A 21,751-nucleotide genomic window follows, 5' to 3' on the forward strand; every position below is an offset into this window, starting at 1 on the left:
ACCCACCTTTCCCTCTGGTAATCACCATACTGTTGTCTATGAGGTGTTTTGGGGGTTTTTTTTTTGCTTAATCCCTTCACCTTTTTTACCCAGCTCCCTTCCCCTCTGACAGCTGTCAGTCTGTTATCTGTATCTGTAAGTGTGCTTCTATTCTGTTAGTTGTTTTTGTTCATCAGATTCCACAAACAAGTGAAATCGGAAGGTGTTTGTCTTTCTCTGACTGGCTTATTTCACTTAGCATAATACTCTCCAGGTCACCTCCTGCCTGTCAGAATGGCTGTCACTGTAAATCAACAATGGATACTGGCAAGGAGGCGGAGAAAAGGGAACCCTTGTGCACTGTTGGTGGGAACGCAGACTGGTGCAGCCACTGTGGAAAACAGTATGGAGATGCCTCAAAAAATTAAAAATGGAACTGCCTTATGACCCAGCGATTTCACTTCTGGGAATATATCCAAAGAAACCCAAAACACTAATTCAAAAGAATATGTGCACCCCGATGTTCATTGACAGTAGCCAAGATTTGGAAGCAACCCAACTGCCCATCAGCTGATGAGTGGATTAAAAAAAAAAAGTTGTGCTACAGTTACTTGAGGCCTTCAATGGGGAACTTCAGGACCCTTTCCCCGGCTGTGTGTGACTGCAGCATTCTGGAAAAACGGCAGAGGGCACTTCAAGACTAGCACATTTGCTCCCTCTGCCTGCCTCTTGGTAGTGATCCAGCGAGTTCAAAGGATGTGAACCTGGGTCTAGCCATTTATCTTGTGCTCTCCGGGGCAGCATATCCTTCAAGAACTACGACTAAAAAAGAACATGTCTTAAACAAACCACCAGCAGTAGCTCATATTGTACATAAATGCATTTGCTTTAAAAAACTGTTGCCAAATTAGCAATGAAAAAAAAGTTTATCAAGGCATCATGTGTAATAATCTCAGCTCATATTGTAAATCGTATTATATTCCAGTTCTTGGAAAAAACTTAATCAAAAGGTTATGCAGAGTAAAATATCTTCACCTTTTTTAAAAAGTTGAGATGTATTTGACATATAACAATGTATGTGTTTAAGAAGTTCCTTCACCCTCTTCTTAATCATAAGGGCTGATTAATTTTGTGTTTAGAGTGGAACACATTTTTCATAAAATCACGACTCGCTTGGGAATGAGAAACCTGTCTCTATATTATACTAAGCAGTAAAGTCTTCATGAACTTGCTAAATTTTGTTACTTTTGTTTTTCGTTCACAGCGAGAGGACTATATTTCTTTGCTTGTATAAATAAATCTGACTTAGTAATGAAACATTCTAAGCATTTGAAAACCTAGGGCAGGGGTGGGGGACTTTAACACAAACAGTGTTATATACTATAAAATTCTAATTTTAAGCTAGTTTTAAAGTTAGCTTGTGATCATGTATGAATATTAAGTACACATATGCTTTAAATGACATTAAGATAAATGCACAAAGAGTATGAATCATTCGACTGTACAGCCATCATAACTTTGCATTTAAAACACTGGAAAAGGAAGCAACGGTGCAGAAATTATAGTCAGTAGAGAATCTAAACATGCAGGAGCCAAAGAAATTCATAAGTTTTCTTTCCACAGCAATGATACCCAAGATGTTTTGGTATAATCTTTTGAATAAGAACACTGTAACAGCATATAAATGCATTGTGGGTCTATGGGAATCATTACAAAATATGATAATTTTAATGTATTTCAATTCTTCATTATTGCAGGATAGAGTGGGTTTTTATTTCATCTAAAGGAAAAAAAATGTCTATTCTGTAGGCAAATGACTATTCTGTAATATATGTTCTGTAAACTTTAAATATAAAATAATAAAATAATTCTGAGTGAATTGTTGGGTTCTCAGGGAGAAAAGTATATAACCATATTTACAGATAAATTCAATCATTCAACTAAAAATATTGACAAAGTCAATAATTATGGTACATAGCAACTTCTTGCTAATCTTTAGAATGATTTTCTAAAGGCATTTCCCCCAGGAACTTTAGCAAATGAAACAAGCTGAATAAGGGATTAGATATGTTTCTGTTCAAGTAAACTTGAGCCTGCTGCCTCAATTCTAAAGCAGATGGCATAAAGTGAACACAGGTCCTTCCTGCACGAAAATATCTCAAGCCACCAAAGCTTAAATAGTTCCAGTATTAAAGTACTGCTCTGAGAAGGGACATTACTCATACGGCATAGCACTTTATGGCCTGCATGGGTATTTCATGTTTATCACACGCTTACATGTTACTATATCCCTATCAGGGCACTAGGTGACACCTTACAACAGGTCCCTTTGGTTGAAGAACTGACACTTAATGAACTATAGGGGGTGAGTCTTGAACTCACATTTTGCAGACCTTAAAGCTTGGGTCTGTGAGATACAAGGACAGTACAGTAATACATAAGCTTCCTATAATTCAACAGTATGCTTTCCTTTAGTAATTCTGGTAGCAGTGACTTAGCACAAAAGAACATTTGAGGAACTCAGGACCAAACCAGGGAAGTTTGGAAAAGAATGAAGAGGACTGCTACATGAGAAGAGCAGAGTCGGGGCAGGGGCATCCATGGGTAGTGTTTCCTTCAACACATGTTTCCTGACAGCTGTTTGATGCTGCCCCATGGTGCTGGGTGCTGGAGGCAGCAAGGAGCTCTTGTTATGTTACGGGAGGGGACGCTAAAGAAGGGGAAGAAGCACGAGGGACAAATCACGTCTAGTTCACCAGTTCTTATGTTGTTGGCCTGGGTGTGCCTTTGTGGGTTTCAGGACTTGTATCTACAGGGCTAGAGGAAAAAATTCTAGCTTCTCCCAAAGAATTTAATTTGCAACATGAAGTAGTTTACTATCTAGAGGAATGTGAATTAATAACACTTGTCTAGATAAGTAAATACCTATGATAAGATATTTTTCAATATAGAATAGTAAAAATGTTTAGTAATGCTAATCTGTATCTTCCACGTATGAACTGTCTTAAAAGACGAGACATTTTTTTCTTCTATAGATATTGTGAACTATTACATGGGTGCAATACCATTTCTTCTTTTACTAAAAAAACCAAATGTCAAAGAAAATTAAGACATTTAAGTTACATAGCTAGCCTTAAAAGGGGGCTCTGAAATAAATACTTAGGTTTTTTTCTTAATGCCCATTTTGTTAGACTAACCACCACCCTGAAATCACAAATTTTTGGTTTCATGTATGAAAATTTTTATTTTAAGAGTCTGAAAACAATGTCCTGAATAAAATCAGTAAAGTCTTAAAATTTCATATCACTTTACCTGCAAGTCTATATTTAAATTTTTCCTTTGGACAAAGAAAACAATAAGTATATTCATAGTAAGTAATTATCATTTCTTATTGTTAGAAGCTAAGAATAGTAGTTATACTATATTAGCAGTTTAGTTGTCCATCAGTTAAGAAAATCCTTTTGCTCCCAGTGAATTTAGGTGCCAAAAAAAAAAAAAATCAAAACAAAAAATAAAACAGGACAAGCAGAAAGATCCTGTTGAAGAGGCATTTTATGCTGAGGTAGTTTTCGGAACTGAGAGCTATGAACCAGCACTTGAGATCAAGGAAAACCTCAGCAGGGGTGTTAAGAGTAACAAGCAGCACTTTTAACAGCCCAAGATGGGGAGAAACATGAAATCCAAGGTCGCTTTAAAAATAACCCTCAGCAATCTCCATTAACACAAACATGGTTTTTTCCATGCAGAGAGAAAAGATTCATAACCATCTTTGTTAAATAGTCCTCATAGAGAGCTAGTTCCCTGCCTCTTTGGACAAGACCAGTGGGTACGCAAAGATACGGGCCTGATGGTATAAGGATAACAGAGCCCAGCTCTCCCCCAAATGATAATAATCATGCTGTGAATAACACCGAGGGCCAGTGCATGACTTTGTCCAGGTGATTGAAAATATCTGACAAATACTGAGCAGAATCATTGCCCCATCGTACTCCTGAAAAGGAGGAAGCTGTAAGACTGCTTTAAAAGCGTCAGTGAATAATACCACATGCATCCGCAGGGGGACAAAGGTCGAGAATCCAGAAAAACAAAAGTCAAACAAAAGGAAAGGCTGCTACATTTATTTATCAGGTATCTTCCCGTTTCCCTGTTTCTGTAGGAATAGATATTAGTGTCCACTTCTTAGACGTGATTAGGATAGAGTAACACACTTCATTTGGAAATAATTCTTTTCTTTTCATCATCCTTCAAGTGAATTTAATTGATTCATTGTGTTTACACTTAGTTCTCTTGACAGTGGCGAGCCTGACTCAGGTCTGGGTGGTGAAGGGAGAGGGAAGCTGGAAGACAGTCGCCCTCCCCTGGGTTTTTGGTGCATCCCAGCGTGGTGGGAAAGCGTGCACAGTGCAAGGCGACGCAGGTACCTCCGGTTCGCCCACAGAGGCAATTCACACATCTGTCTATTAACACATGGTAGGTAGTTACATTCGGAGGAGACATACTGACACATCTGTTTATCCTGGGTCTAAGTAAATCTCTTTGTAATTAGCATCTAAACTAGCTGAGAGGTAGGTGGACCAAGGCTTTCACAGCAAAAACACGAACAATTTCAAAACAAGCCCATCCGGTCACATTTATTTTTAAATAGAAATGCATCTTACAATTTGTAACTGCTGCACCATTTCTTCTCGGTAGGCCAGTTCTCTTTTCATCTGATCCTGGAAATTATCTAGCAGGAGAGAGAAAGAGAGAGAGAAATTACCTGAAGTGCAAAATCTATTTCTAGCATATTTAGGAAAAATATTACTGACAGTCCCATAGAAAACCCCTCCCTCGCTTTTTTAAAAGTAAATAACACGGTTGTTTGAAAGGGCGTTTTCAAGTCTTTAATCGGAATAGACAGTTAATGTCAAGAGGTCTATATCTAATATTTCACAGTGTCTCACAGCCCGTGTAGTACAATCCCTTGCATACCCTCACTCTCAGGAATGTCTGGTGCAGCCATGGTTCCTGACTTTTGCACACTTGAGCAAGTCACAGGGATTGAGAGCTTCCCCTGTCTTCAGAAGTCCAGAGGGAATGAGGGGGTGAACCTCGTGTCATAGGAAATGTGAACCCGTGTACGTGGAGTGCTTTCTGGGTGACAAAGTAGGGGACCGGTTAGGTGTGGCTGCTGGCTTCACCACAGCTCACCTCACTCCTAAAAGAGTGATCATCATACTCTGGCCTGACCACCAACCAGCACCCTTTCTCTCCCTGTATCAGCCTTATTTCATGGACCTTCTTGGGCCTGGCACAGTTCTACAGACCTTGCCTCTGAGTGAGTGGAGGGGCGAGGCAGTTAAGAGATATTATTACGCAAATGACCGTACTGCATTTATAAAAGAAATGACTTCCTGATGTATCTATTTTGTCATTGCAACTTCTAGATGTGATCTTTTAAGAAGGGTGGCCTTGGCTAACTGGCTCTTTCTGCTTTAAATGAGAAATTAGCACCACTTCCCACTGAATCTGTGGTGGATAGTCAGGTCAGCAGTGTGAAGAAACCAGAAACACTGTCCTCAGCTTTTCCCCGCCTCTTCAGACAACTGGCGTGTGAGCCCTACACATTCTACCTCCATCCCCTCCTCTCTCTGCCGTTGTTACCTCCCAAAGCAAGAGTTTCCCAGTTGACCATCTGGCCTACCATCCTTCTCCAAATCCCTCTCATTCTCCTGCTTAAAAGTCTGTGACGGCTCGCCAGTGCTTTCAAAATAATAAATCCCTTACGACTCATGAGATGCTGGGCACTTAGACATTAAAAACATTGTTCTTTTTATGTTATTGACTTCTACCTTTCTATACTATTTGCATTCCTTCCCCCAACCTCAAACACATTATCCATCCATCTATCTATCATTTATTTATTTATTTATTTTTAAAGATTTTTAAAAGAGCAGTTCTAGGTTCACAACAAAATTAGGGGCCGGGTACAGAAATTTCCCACCTGGTCCTGCCCCTCCACCCCGCCACGGTCTCCCCAGTGATCAACACCACCCACCAGAGTGGCACATGTGGTGTCAGGGACAACCCTACATCGACACATCATAATCGCCCAAAGTCCGGAGTCTACATTAGGGCTCGTTTTTGGTGCTGTACCTGGGACGGGTTTGGACACCTGCAGAACGGCATGCGGCCGGCACTGTAGTGTCAGACAGAGAATTCCACTGGCCTGAAATCCTCTGCGCTCTGCCTGCTCACCCCTCTTCTCCCCCTGCCCCCACTTTTGGCCACCATTGATCTTTTTATCATCTCCACAGTTCTGCCTTTTATAAGTTATTTTTTAAAAAAGACCCAGTGCTTCCTTTTACCTCTGAATTTGATGGGAAAGGTACTGTTCTACAGCTAAGTATGTGGTCGAATGCAATGGTTAAGGGAGAAGCCCTCATTCCCTTGGGTGGTAAGAGATGTGGGGAACAGCCTTCCACACAATGAAATGGGGGGAGGAGTGGGGGACAGCAATCGGTTCAGCTGCCTGCAGAAAGGGGCAGCGGGAATTCCTGTAGCCCGTCACCCTCCACCCACTCTCCAGTCCCCAAGTGCCTTGTTCTTCCGGCCTCTTTCCATTCGCCACTGCTGTGGTCTTGCCCTTACAGCCAACAGCTCCCTTTTCTGTAAAGTCCAGCTTAAATGTCATCACTTCCAGACAATTCTGACTCCCCTGCTCCCTCCTGCCAGAATTAGTCATCCTTCTCTGCATTCCTCTAATATTCTGTGATGTCTCTGTTAATGCATCCATAATATTTACTGTGATGAGTTGTTCTACATCTGTTTCCCGGCTAACCAGTGTATTCTTGGAGGGCAGTAAGGTAACTTTTAGACACGTAAAAATTCCAAAGCCTACCACAGCGCTCAGCACATGGCAGGGGCTAGTTAATGAATGAGGGGTGAGAAGAGCACTGAAGTACCCCCAGAAGGCCTGGGTTCTGCCAAGTAACTACCCCACTGAGGGGGCTCAGGCCCTTATGTGGACAGACAAGGGTGTGGAACCAAGTGTCCTGTAGGTCCTTTCTGGCTCTAGTGCTTAGAGATTCAGAGACAAGGTAAGCTGCTTTGGTTGGGCTCCAAGAACTCAGTTCTGTCTTTCCCGTACTGGGCATGGGGGAGTGGGTGACTGCCACTCACACTGAGAGCAATGAGGGTGAGGCACTCTGTGAGGGGCAGGCACCCACCCCACCACTCAGGATGCTGTCGCGGGTTGGGCACAGGGCAACAGGGAGCCAGCACTCTGCAAACTGCCCTGGTTCAGATGCCATTGGCCCTGTGCCCGGGCCCAAACGCTTCCAGGAAGGTCAGTGTGTTTTCCAGACACCAGAGCACATCCCCAAAGCAGGTCTTGCTCTGTGAAGGGGAGAACTGTCCTGTGAGCCTCCATAGGTTAGGTACCTGTGTCCCTCTAGGGTTCTGAGGTGCCTCTGAACATGGTGTTAAACTGAGGTGAATGAGGGGCCACCTGAAGCTGACTGGTGGGGCCACCTCCCTGGAATCCAGAAGAGGATTAGGGGAATTCAGAGTGAAATGGTGATAACTGATGATTATTTAATTCATGCTCTTGCAGGGCACACTTAATATAATTACTTAATTTAAAATAAAAAAAAGGAAGTCACTAAAGTGTTAGAAAAAAATGGTGAATATTTTATAAGACTGGAGTGGGGAAGGGCATTAAGGACAAAAACCAAAAAGGGAAAGATGGATATATTTGATTTTTAAAAAATATAAAACTTTGGTATGACAATAAACTACAAACAAATTAAACTCTCAAAACACAAAAATCATAGTCAAAATTTAAAACAAAAGAATATTCGCAACATGACAAGGAATTAATGTTTTAGCATATAAAGAGTTCTTGTAAATCAATAGGAAAATGAGCACATCAAAAGGAACATAAGGAGAGAATATAATGTGCTTTTCATAAAACGTTCAAATGGATGATAGACATGCGCAAAGTATTCCACATCCCTAGCAATGAAAGAAAAGGAAATAATATGAGATACCATTTTTTCCCATTTAACAAAAAATTAAGAGATATGTGGTATTCCAAGGGTAGGAGTATAAATTAGTACAGCCTTTCCAGAAAGCAACTTGACATTACGTACCAAGAGCTTTAAAAAGTTCATATTCTTTCACACTGCAGTTTTTTTAGAAGTTTATCTTAAGGAGACAAACATGGATGTGTGTGAAGATTTAGTCACGTTGTCCATCATCTAACCTTAGATAATCTTTAATGTCCAACACAAGAGTTCATTTCTGACTGCTGTGTAATAATGCAAGAGGCTCACATTAGGTGAAAACAAGAAGGTCCAAAGCTGGTGTGTATAATATTTCATTTTGTTAAAGAAAAAAAATTTAACATGCATTAAAAAGGTCGAAGCTCCAAAATCTTAACATTGGTTATCTGTAGGTGATAAGACTGTGGGTGATATTTTCCTTCTCTTTGTATTTCTGTATAGTTAAGAAATTCTGCAACAAGCATGGGCATACTTTTTGAGTTATAAAGATTGTTAATTTTCAAATGGAAAGAAACTAAAATTTTTGCCATGTTCTAAAGGCTGATGAAGGCACGATTTAACTGGAGATGAAAAAAATCATTAAGCCAATTTCTCTAATGGGAATCACTTAAAACCCAACTATTTTTAGAAACCACTAGCAGAAAAGGAGGGAGCAGGGAGAAAGCGTGATGGCGCAGTCTGCCGGCTAGCACAGGGCAGGGGCTGTGCCCTGTTAACTAATGTGCACCGTTTGAAAAGCCAAAGGGTTTTCCAAACAATAAAAAAGTATCCAGCCTACATTCCTGGGACCAGAAATAAGAAAACCCATACAGTACATCCGGTTTACCCAGTAGATCCTACCCATCAAGCCATAGGCTTTGGGGCTCATTTTGTTTACATTGTCTTTGTTTTGTTATCATTGCTTTTAAACAACTACTGAGACTTGTGATCTGTGTAGTTTTGGGAATTCCCCCATCTTCCCTCCTCCTGAGGACGCTACAAAAAGAGAGAGGAAGACCGGAAACCACTGAAGATAGAATGAATCCAGTAAGAGCCACAGGTGAAAGATGGGATAAGCATATTTAAGTAGACGAAATGTAGTTTGTTCTTAATATGAAGTAACCTTATCAGAAACTCGGAAGAGTAATTCTTTATAAGAATCTATGATGATATCATTGTCAAAATCTACTACGTAAGTTTTTCCTGAAGCCCAAGTCATTGTAGGCTGTCCCTGTCATGACCAACTGGCCTTTCTACTCAGCTCGCTCCAGTGCCACAAATTTGTCATCAGATCTGCAAATCCAAGGACTGAGCCCTCGAGCCCTCACTAAGCTCTTTTACAACAGATTTCAGTGATCCAAGCTCATCCTTCATTGTCAGTTTTAATCTCTTTGAATATGATGCCAAAATTTCTATCAACCATTTACTGAGAGTGTGTTACATGTCCACAATATGCCAGGTGCTGCGTGGGTAGCAACAGAACACCTGTTCCCGAACCTATTCACATGGCCGTGGGGTGCAGGAGGGTAGCATGTGTGAGACAATCAGAGAAAAGGCAACACAAAATACCCATGGAACTGAAGTTAAACAAATAGGACTTCAGCAAAGAGTGCCTGCTGCAGAAGTGGGAAGGCTCCCTGAATGTGGCAGAACTTGAACTGTGTCCCAAATGATGAGGAGTACCTAGATAAGGGGAGGTAAGCCAGACTAGAGAATCCCAGTGTGCCGAGGTGGAAAGCGAGGGGAGAGAGCAGTCTGCAGGCTAACTGGAGTTGAGCAGGGGGAGAAGTGAAAATAAGACTGGACAGGCAGGGTGGGCCAATTATGGAGGTTTTTGAAAATCAGGAGTTGAGTTAGAACATAATCAGCAGTAGGGAATCACTATAGCTTCTTGAATGGAAGACCTGGAGCCAAAGGCAGAGCTTTAGGAAGACTGGGCTAATGGTAGCAAGCAGAAAGGGCTGAAGTTGGGGAGGGAGGTGAGGACCTAGGGCACCCACTGCAGCGACATAGGAGAGGGGGACTGAGGGTCTTCTCCATTCAGAACCTCATCCAGCAACCCTTTAGCAGGTCCCAGGTTCAGGGCTAGACTCCAAGATTATGCTGAAGGCTGGTAGGAAGAGAATGAAATGAATGGAAAACTATAGCAAAGGGAAAATGCTACAATACAGGAAGGGTGTTGCAGGAGAAGGAAGGAAGAACAGACAAATTCGCTAGGGGAGGAGGGCACAGTGTGGTGGCAAAAATGACTTCTGGATTTACAGCTGGGAACATGACCCAACCAGTCACTCGTGGGGCAGTTGGCGTGGTGGCCTGTTCGGGCAGGGTCTCTAATCATTCACTCCTGTCCATCTAAATGTGACTATCATTGCAGGACATGTGACCACCTTTCCTACTGTCATCAGACACTGACCTTGGTAAGGGTGACCACTTCCCCTTCTGTTTCCTCCAAACACTTCCATATTTCCACCCAAGTCTCAACTACATTTCTCCCACCTTTCCTTACAACGCCCTCTGACCTCTCGGCTCATATCCTACCCAGTTTGCCAACTAAACACATTGCCTGGTATCTGACCAAGTTCCACTGCCTGTTCCAGCCTCATTAACTACAGCCCAGTAAATCTCCAGAAGTTCCGGCTTCTGAGATCAGCTGGTTCATCATAAAGTCCCAGCAGCATTCTAAGTATCAAACTTTATATGGTAGCAACAGCTCACACTACTCTGGAGCAGTCACTGCACTAAACACTTCAAACACTCATGCAATCCTTTCAGCAACCCCACGAGGTAGGTGGTAGCATCGTTTTAGAGCTGCAAAGGAGCATAAGGTTAGCGCTCCTTCAGAGGGGTAGGTGTCCAAATCTGGAGCCCTTGCTACTAACCACCAAGCTTCTCTGACTGTGCCCTAATGGGAAATGCTTGCCTGGCCCTGCTGTTTTAGTTCCTGCCCTTCTGTTCTCTTCCCTGTATTTCCCCACCGGGATTTTGCAGAGTATTTATAGAGAGCAGCTCTGGAAACCTCCATCCCAGCAAATAGAGAGATTGCTTGTTCTTTCTCCTCCTCTCAATTTCTGCCCCCTCCACATATGCAGACTTGCTTTCTCCTCCTCTTTCTTCTTCCTCCTGCTCTTTCTCCTCCTCCTTCCTGTAATCTTTATCTTTACCTTTGTTTATCTCTGTGGTCCTCATTAACCCTCAGAACCACAACAAGAAGCCCAAGAGAAACTCAGAAATCTGGATGTATTTTAGAAATGCTTTTCTAGAGTTCAGTGCCAACAAGCCCTTTCTCCTCTTTCTTAGTTGTCCCCATCACCATCGCAGCTGACATACTATGCACTTATCTGCACTAGGCGAGTGCGAAGCCCTTCACGTGGATCCTCCCATTTACCCTCTCGTCTTCCTGCTGGACAGGAATTATCTGGCCTGTTTTACAGCTTCCAAGGTCCTGCAACCAGGATGTTGCAGAGCCCCTTCCTGAAACCAGTGCAGCCGAATGCTCTTTCAGCCTGGATTCCTAATTGTCACATGCAGTAGCTTAGCCCAGGTCCCCAGTGTCCTGCGTGAACTGGATTGTAGGTGTTGTAACTGTGAGTGTGTGCCCACCTGCTAGTACAAAGCTCTACAAAACTCTGGCTGGGATTCCTCTCTGCTTTCTTCCCATACAGCTGTACCCAGTTCCGTCTTCCCCTTTCCATCTGAGTAAATCTAAATCTGCCTGCCATCCTCACAGCCTCTCACGTTTAGTTAACCAGCCTGGAATGTGCATTTGCTATTTCATTGGTGTGAAATTAACTGCCTCTTTGTGGTGTGTCTAAACCACGCATTATTCAAACTTGGGCACACATGCACCACTTCCTTGGTCAGTGGAGTACACTGCAGATAAAAAAGAGGAAAAAATTTTTGTTGTTGTTTAATTAAAGTGGTTCATGTATGCGGATTCATTTTAATTCAGATCAAAAGGCTGAATGACACACCCAAATCAAAACTATAACATTCTAACTTAAAAAAAACCCCAGAAACATGTACATGTTGTATATAATGGAGAAGTTAATGAGGAAAATGTATAAATGATTATAAATTAATTTGTTCAAATGATTAGTTTGCTTTATTAATGGGATAAATGATGGCCACACTGGCTTCATGGAAGGTGGTGGGCACGTTAGGGGTTCAATGGGGCTCCAGCCTGCTCTGCTCAATCTAATAGCAGGGACTTGCAAACTCGACAATCAGATAAACACCAGCTCACAGGGGAAACTGATCATTCCATGTTTGCTCAGTTTTGCAAGGAATGGGGGAGTCTTTCTTGAGATACAGTTTTAGAAGCTAGAGAACCCTGGATCCTTTGGAAACATCTGCTTTTTAAGGTTTCAAAGATATTTTTAAAGTTTCTCTGTTTCCCAAAGCTCCAAAGGTCATGATGTCCCTAATACACTATCAACAGCGGATGGCCACTCTCCTCCATTCGATATTCTTCTAAGCCCCAGCAGGCATTCTCCAAATTCAAAATACTGAAGCACCGTGAGCTCCAAACCTCCCGTGAGGGTACTAAGAAATCGTGAACTTGGCAGACTCTGTTACTTCTTGCAGTCCGAGGTCTTTCTATCACACAACCTCTTTGCTTCTGCTGCCTATGTATTCTAGTGGAAGTCCATTCGACACGCTACCAGGGACCTAGTGTGGTTCACAAACGCTACTTGAGGGGGCGCAGCTTTCAGTTGTGCTGATGATGACATTGGAGAGGCCCTGGGGAAGGCAGACCTTTATGCTGACGTTATTAAAATTGTCACAATTATTGAAAAATCTTGTTCCAGATGCTGGTCTATAGCTCTGGCATAGGAATTGCCAGTGTGTGTTTTGTGATGTCTAGATTAATAAACAAGGGGCACGCTAACATTCTAAGCATCCCAGAAAAAATAATATTAAATTTATATAATTTAAAATATAAGTTTACGTACTATTTTCTTTCCTAGTTCCTCTGGAGAGAGAACTATGGCCAAGGTTGAAAGAATACTACTCTTGATATATGTATCGAAATGGGGCCTAGACCACGGCTGGTGAATTTTAGAAATCTGGACACGTTCATGAAGCCTGAAATTCCAGGATTCCAGCAGTACAGCCCATAGTTTTTACGCTGCAATATCTCCTGTCACCAGAGTTGGAGTGGAATTTTAACATTAAATATGGAGGGATAATCCAAAACTACTAAAAATATCCTAATTTCAATCAATAAAACAAATATGTGTACAGTGAATTGTTAAATGTTAAATCTTCATATGTATATGTATTGCAAGCACCAAGCAGCTCTCCATCCAGCACAATCTGCGAATAAAACGTAATTGTTCTTTTGGTTTTTTCTATCTTAGAAAATAAAAATATATGAGTAGTTCTTTTTAAAAAATATACAATCCACATACTTCTGAATACTTATATACATACACAATACATACACGCAGATACACATATGCCAGCACAATAAATACCAAAGGTTCTTCTAAGAAATTTCATCTGTGAGCTGATTCAAAGAATAAATAATAGACTAAAATTTCCTAATATTTAGATGGAGATTGCAGGAAGACAGAGTGGTACTTGGCACAGTCACGTAATACTCAGAAGCATATTCTTTAGCCTAATAATGGAAATGTCATCAAATATCATAATACAAAAAATAAAAGTGATTTCTTACTGAATACTGGGAAAGATGTATTTCCTTTTAACACTTGGAATTCTTGTTCTAGTCGTCTTCGTAAATCTATTTGTTCAAATAAAACCTTCTGAAGTTCTTCTAATAAAGGAAGAAAGAAGAGTCATTTTACTAATCTTTACAAATAACTCTCCAGAGAACTGTTATATATGGCAATTTATTATTATAAGACGAAATATTTTACCAGTTTAAAAAGTGTTGCATGGACACAGGATAGATTTTGTGCAGAAATCCATGAATATAAATCAATGTAATATATTATTTTAAAGTATTATATTACAGTGTCATGTATTGATTGATAAGTATGCATTAATCTCAATTATACCCACCCAATGGTCCATATATTATTCATATGTTGCTTGTCAAGCTTACAATGTGGTGTAGAACAAAAATACCCTCCTATTATCTCTATAGCCTTTTAAAGCTAAGTTCCACAGAGTTAAAACTTTTCTTACCTTTCCCCATATTTTCTACATCCTTTTTGAGTGAATGAGGTGAATTCGTTTCTTGCGTGTGTTCACCTTAAAAAAAAGGAGAAAAGAATCATTAGTTTTGTGTAGGCTATTATTTACTGAAGGTTTTTCTCTTCACTTTCTTTTAATACCTACAAAAGAGCTCATAATTTACTATAACGAAAGAGTGGAAGTCCTCAGAACCAAATGTCTGCATTTGCTCCTGTACAGTTCCCCAGGAGCGTGGCGGGAGCTAGAGAGAAGGAGGGCACCGTCAGTGGGGCCTGGGACGGCAGCTCCCTGCCAGCAGGCTCCTGAAGTTAGCCCCCTCCCAGTGCCCACCACTACCCCTCCTCTACAGCAAAGGTAATTGCTAGAGTGGGCAAGAGAGGAGGTAGAGCAGTCAACATTTCTGGAAGAAATCTGATCAGAGTCCCTGTCCTTTCAGAAATGAAGAAGTCTACTGCTCACTATTGTAAGGCCCTCAGGACAGTGGAAGCAGAAGCCTGCCGCCATCTTGAGCTGGCCAAATTTGGGGCAGTGAAACAGAAGAGGGAGGAGGCTTTAGTTGTCCTTGGGAGAGGATTTCCAAGCCTGGAGCAATTTCCCAATAAGTGATAGTTTGTTTGTTTTTAAAAACAACCTAAAACAGAGATGCGAAATAGTTATATTACTCTGCGATATTCACATGCTTGATGATGCTTTCTTAACTACTTGGTTTTAACCAATGAAAACTATATTGTGGGTAAAAGTCAGATTGTTTTTCTTACCTATTTTGCTTACGTGCTAACTGCAATGATGGCAAGCTAACAAAATGGATTTCTCTACACTCATAAATTCAGTCTGCGTAATCCAGAAAACAAATTAACCAAAGAAATCCAATCATTCAGCTAGCCAGAACTGTTTTCAAATTTCAATTTGCCATCCGCAACTATCCACGCAGTGTAATAAGTTTTCCAAAGAGGTGTGGCAGTACAGACAAAAGTGCTCTGAGATTTCATTGATTCTAACTGCCCGCCCCCACACCCCACTGCCCCCGTTAGCTCCCTCTGTGTCCCTGGAGCTGTTTGCTTACTGCCTACCTCGCCCACTTGGTGGCGCCCTACTTGGAGGTAGGGCTCTGTCTTTTTTGCACCGCCCTGCCTAGCACAGTGCTGCATCCATAACAGGTATGCAATAAAGTGTTTTCTGTTGTCACCGAAAGGAAGTCCAGGAAGTCGTAAACTCTAAATTATAGCACAGGCCTGAATGCATCATCTCAATTCTTTCCTCAATAATTATTCATTACCCTTCCTCAGCAAGAAATAGGATGTAATGGCCCCAGGCACTTAGAGGAATACTGGGAGATCACTGTCAAGGTAAAAGGTCCTGCGAAGAGGGAGGCAGAATGTCTCCCCAAAGCAGTGGGGAGACAGGACGATATCAAGGACAGACAGGAAAATTCTTCACACGATATTATAAATTGGGATTCTGCATTCCATTTGAATGCTGTTGGGAATACGTGTGTTCAGGTATGTGTGTGTGTGTAGGTGTGTGTATATCAATACATATAGGTAAATATAATACATGCAAGTATTCCTACACATGTGCATAGTTATGAGAAGGTGCTTCGCTGTTCCCCATCATTAGGACAAGAATGTCTTTGGTGTCCCTAAGGTCCTTAAAGGCAGGCGTTTTTTCTACTACCGAGATCGTATCTACACAGACTCATTCCCACTCTCATCCTGGATCTGACTTCTCTCTATAGGCTTTTGAACATTTATACTTTGGCTTTCCTCTCCATCTAATAAAATAATGAGCCCTGGCTGGTGTGGCTCAGTGGATTGAGTGCCAGCCTGTGAACCAAAGGGTCATCGGTTTGATTCCCAGTCAGGGCACATGCCTGGGTTGCCAGCCAGGTTCCCCGTAGGGGCTGCGTGAGAGGCAACTACACATTGATGTTTCTCTCCCTCTCTTTCTCCCTCCCTTCCCCATCTCTTTAAAAATAAATAAATAAAATTTTAAGAAAATTAATGAGAAAATATTTGTGAACCATTTTGAATATAGACCTCAGTGTAATTCCTATAAAATACTAGTATCCAAAGGAAGAGTAACACGAAGGTGGATAACAAGCCATAAATATGGCAACCAGAAATGATGGTATTTTGAAATGGAGATAAAGGCATATTATCTGCAGTATTGACTGTGTTTGCTCTAGTCTCAGTTAACCAGTTAAATGGGTCGGCGTTTCCTACCCACACAATACTGAGTCTGAACAGGAGAGGAAACAAGAATGCACATAGCTCTACAACCATTCACAGGGCATAATAAAAGTTCATCCTTCTCCTACCTCCCCCACCACTCCAAACTCAATTTAAACGAGATAGTTTCTTTCTGAATAGGCGACTTCAGAAGCCAAGTCCTTTTCACATTTTAGACCAGACTCTGTTTGCTGCAATGGTGTATTTTGTGGACTGTTTGTCTTATATTACATTTCAATTAGATAATTAAATTTAAAAATTAAAGTATAATATGTTCAAACGCATTTCTTTTCCGCTTCACAATTAGAAGGCTTACAGAGGTATGAAACCATTAAACAAATGGCTGGTAAATGGAAACTACATTAACCATAGGCAAATGTACTGGTGACATTAATAATAAGCTTTTCTTTTCATCAGCTTGTGGAGGTTTTATTAATATTTTATATCAATGTCTACCTCAAAGAGACATTTTACTCCAACTTCTGGGTAAAATCTGCCAATTTTGAGCTTAGGTCTGAATGTTTTTAAAACCTTCGCACGCAAAAAGGTCTTTAAAAATAGTTACATGTTAGGTAAATAAGAAGCGCCGACGCTTCAGCTGCCTTTTGTGTATCTGGACCGTTTGCCTTTTGTGTATTACTAATCTGTAAAACCCAGATTGTTAATGGTGGTTAAAAATGACCTCTGGGAGCCCCGACATGTTTGTTCACGATTACTGCTAATGTTTTCCATCTGGTTAACAAAAAAAGGCAGTCTAATACTAGATTAAATAAATGAGATTTCGTTGACAATAAGCTTCCAATTTTTATAAAAATTCCATCAGGTTAAATGCATTTTACTTTTTTTAAATTAAAGAATGGCTTTGGAGACATCTAAAAATTAAAAGGTTTCTTTTCTTCTCACTACATTTCCCCTTCAAAAAAGTTACAAAGAGGCAGGGTGGAGGGGCATAGTGATCTTAATTGTGAAGTTATAGGAGAGAAAATTACAACTTGGAAGGAACATCTTTCTTGGAAGTCTGGCTGAAAATACATCTTAAGCCAGACTGTAAAAGAAGACAGTTGGGTGGCTTATAGTTGGAGAGTAATGGATAATCACGGCCTAAACTGCATCCTGTGGACTGCTGTGACCAGAAGCTGCTGCTCGGGGCTGTGTCTGTGTCTGCGCCAGCATCCCACAAGTGCAGGTTCTCAGGTCCAGTTCAGTGGGACCTGCCTCACGGCCCACCAATCCTGCTCACCCTGCAGGGGAGAGGCAGCACCGTGTCACATCAGAGAAACTGCATCGCTGCCAGTTTCTCTGTGGTAGAGGCCAGAGAACCAGGAGTCCCACGGTTCCTGCTTCCCTGGTCCCTCTGGGATCCTCCAGCACCAGGTGGTCCCACTTTCCAGGTGAATGTTCTACCACACCCTCGTTTCTGCCCTGACACGGCCATCAGAAACTGGAAGTACAAGAGGGACGGATGTGAGAACACGCCACTCTGAAGCACTCATGAGCAGTAAATATCAGATGAGGAGACTGGAGTATCCAGAGCAGGGGGGAACCTCCCACCAAACAGCCAATAGATTCATAGCACCACTTTTCAGAGTACAAGGGTAATGACTTTCTCTTAGATATCATGGCACACCTCTGCCCAAGAACCAGTACTGGCTTCCGTGGTCTGCACCACCGAATCCGCTCTACATTCCTCCCTGCCCCCGCCCCTGAGCCTCCACCTCCTCTTAGAACCTTGTCCCGTTGGCTGAACCGAACTTTCTCTTTCTATCTCCAAACACAAACCCTCTACTCTAGCTGGGCTTTTATTTCTCATATCTGCTGGCTCTACCTTACACTCTTTCTCTTGCCTAAGGTGCCCATGCCCCTTTGCTCCCCCTCCATCCAAAATCAGAATGCCACCCCAGTCTCTTCGCTTCTGCAAAGCCTTTCCCAACTTCTGCAAATTCATTTTTTCCTGGGCTGAAGACCTAGGTGCTGATTGTCTCTACTCTGCCACTTTGTACTGTGCCTGATAGCCTGGTGTCTTACAACAAATTCGAGTCTCATCCTGCCCCACAGGAAACCCCCATCACCTCTACCCCAGGGAGGGGCACAAATACTTTGCACAAATACCCCCTTGCACTTAATTCAATCTGCTTTGTGAAAGAAATGCACACTAATGCTACTGTAAATCCTCCATTGTCATAAGGGGTCTTTAAGCACTAACTCATTCCAATGAATAAAAAAGGACACTTTCACCCATTTGAGTATTCTAAGGCTTACTCTGTATTTTTAGTTTACTGGGGAAGTATGTGATGTTTCCATTTTTATTTCTCTCTGACATTCTTAAATCTCTTCAGAGATAAACAAAACCATAGAACTGAATTTTAACCAAGGCATGAATATGTCTGCCATTGCCTCCAACAGAAAAAATACCTGACAGTTTTAGAGCTCATTTAATTTTAAGAGCCAAACGAGTAGGCCAGATTACCTGTTCTGTTGGTGGGCATAGGGCAGGAGGAAAAGCTGATGAAATGGATATTACTGTTCTCAAGCTAAATGCGAATTCAATACATAAGATCATTTAAATATTGTACCTGGGTGTCTATAGGATATGTGAAGTATATAGCGTACAATGTGAAATATGGATGAAGAGTACAAACTTTGGCATCCATCTACCCCTTCTATGGAAATACCTTCTCTCTCCTTCCTTCTCCTTTCATCCCCACTTGGTCTCCTACTCCTTGTCTTCGCTGTTGCCCTATTAAATCCTCCCTTGAGCTTAAAACCAGCATTCAGAGTCACTGCCCACCCAGCAGCCCCAGGGGCTAGCAAATTGCTTATCACTGGAAAGCCCTCTGTGTTCCCCCAGCACTGCTGTTGACAACACTTGATTGGAAACATTTAGAGAACACATTTCCATTTATAGAAAGAAAGCGTGCTATTTAGTTGCGCACTCAAGGATAAATTTAGTCAATGAAACAGCTTTGGTTTGGGGCTGTGTCTCTATGTGAGATACACATGTACTCTAACATTGGGACAAAGAATAAAAACTTTCAGTCAAACGTCCATATGTTTCATAGATGGTGGGGACTCACATGCTACATAATGTATCCGTTGCAGGCAAGCGGACCCTGAAAGGAAAGGCATGACCTGCCAGTCATGCTATAGTCTCTGCCTACAATTCCCAATGCACTGCCCTGCCCTCTCTCCTCCCAACAGCCTCTGCCCAGGGCCTGGCCTCTGTGGAACAGAGATTCCATTTATAACATTGAATTCCTAAATAAACTCTGAATTTTAATAATGAGTCTTAGTTTTATGATCTGGCCTTCCTTTAGACTTTCTGGAATTTTTACTTCCTCTTTCCCTAACAGTCTATCTCACCATTTGGATGGGGTCAAAGTTAATCCACAGTCAGTGTAACTAGGACATTTCACAATGACCAAAATTCAGCACGGCCTGTGGTTTAGAGGGTTTAAGAACACTTTGCGTTAAGGCATTACAAAAATCAATTACACAGAAAACCAGGTTAAATAATTTTCTCCTCTATCAGCGGGACTTGGACTTCTGCTAATTCCTTGGTGTTAACTTGTACATCAAACTCTTCCCCTGTGATATTTGGTACTTCAGTGAGGTCACAGAACAGAAAGAAAAAAAAATCAACACCACTGGAAAGGGTATGCTGGAAAATGAAGAAACTAAATATTAACTCTGTTGGCAAAAAGTAAAAAAGGAACGAAAGCAATATTAATACTGGTGGGGTTATAGTAAACTAAAAATCACAGCAAACTTTATAGTTCATGACCAAAATTTATTTTTAGTTGCATACGCACTGCTTCCTGACTAAGTATATAAATATGTTTGATTAGTGAATCTTGAGTTCATTTAGAATTCTCTCGAGTTTTAGAACTTCTGTTATCAATCCATGCTATTTAATTTTTATTTCCTGGAGAGCTTTTCATTGTCTTCCATTTCTTTGAGTTTCATATAAAATTTTTAAAGCCATAAGTCAAAAGGGACATTTTTCATAAATAAAAGAAACCGATATTTGAAATGTGGAGATTATTTAATTTCAAATACATATATTGTAAGACCTCAAAATTCATTGTTCATAAAAATGTCAAGAGTAATTTAGTGGTGGGGGGGTATTATCAAATTTTACAGGTGGATAAACTGAGGCACAACATAGTCAAAGGGCTTACCCAAAGTCATCTAGTGAGAGAATGAAAACTTAGAGATCCACTAGTCTGTGCTTTTTAGAATTTTTTTTCTTTACCTTTATTTTTTTTAAAAAAAATCATAAGCATGTTCTAAAATAGAATGGAATAATAAATCAGAGTGCCTCATCTGCTATATATTCATGAGAAGTGTAACTGCTTCTTACTCATCTCAGAAATCCATCCATAGCATATTAAGTACACTAGAGAATCATACCAGCGAAAATCAAATTGATTTTAAAACTTCTATACATATAACAAGATGCAGCAATGCTCAGAGTCCAGTGGTGCTGGCGTTTCTACAATAAAGGGGATTCGAATCGGGGATGACTCCACTTACGTGTTTTCCTCGACCTGCAATAGCTTTGAGCTGTCTCACCAGCCTACCTGCCTGCATTCAATTCCAAATCACTTAACTTCACTAAAGCGATTCAAAACAGATATGCAAAACCTACCCTGGGATTGCAAGAAAACGCTGCCATTTATATTTTTGAGTAGGTGATATTTTGACCAAATTACCATCTCCCTAATCCATATCACTTGGCTGTAAGCAATGGGTCTAATTTTAAGAAGACCTAGAGATAAAAGTTCTACTGGCTTCTGGGGACTATGGGATGCTGAAAAAACTTCCTGTTTGATCCCTTTAATTATGCAGAAGTACAATATCTGCTGTGTGTAAGGTTAATAACCATTAACAGGGAGGTTTTTAAAAAATCATTTAAAATGTAATCTTTTCGAAATTGCTGAAAAGGAACAGTTACCAATAAGGCTGAAAGGTTGAAGGGAGACTAAACTTAATTAAGATGATGAACGAAAAAAACACCAACTGGAACTAAGTGTGGCTGCGAAACTGACTTTATAGTAGGGATTGATAACAGCAAGTACCTATCATGTAAAGATATGTCTATAATTTCACTTGTTTAGAGAAAAGTGACAGGGATTTCTTCATAAACTACATTTATGATTGTCAAGGGAGGGGAAATTTCTATAAAAATCAAAAACTGCATGCTGACTTATTAGGTAGTTTGAAAAGACATTTCATTCTTTTATGTTATACTGCATATGTGCTGAGATAAAATACCGATATTTTCCAATAACAATGATTGAGTTAAACACTGGCTACAGGACCTGTGGTCATATACACCTCATTGGATACTTTGTGTGG

At 41.0% G+C, this 21,751-nt stretch overlaps 1 protein-coding gene across 1 annotated transcript in view; it reads right to left on the reverse strand.

Moving 5' to 3' along the window:
- Positions 1 to 21,751, reverse strand: part of SKOR2 (SKI family transcriptional corepressor 2) — a 41,944-nt gene that overhangs the window by 9,620 nt on the left and 10,573 nt on the right. The window contains exons 5-7 of the mRNA XM_053913144.1: positions 14,157 to 14,222; positions 13,684 to 13,782; positions 4,638 to 4,705 (exon numbers count right to left, since the gene is read on the reverse strand). Coding sequence (XP_053769119.1) covers positions 4,638 to 4,705; positions 13,684 to 13,782; positions 14,157 to 14,222 — 233 coding nt within the window. The remainder of the gene's footprint in view (positions 1 to 4,637; positions 4,706 to 13,683; positions 13,783 to 14,156; positions 14,223 to 21,751) is intronic.

The sequence above is a fragment of the Desmodus rotundus genome, chromosome 10 (assembly GCF_022682495.2).
Source record: "Desmodus rotundus isolate HL8 chromosome 10, HLdesRot8A.1, whole genome shotgun sequence".
Classification (NCBI taxonomy): Eukaryota; Metazoa; Chordata; class Mammalia; order Chiroptera; family Phyllostomidae; genus Desmodus; species Desmodus rotundus.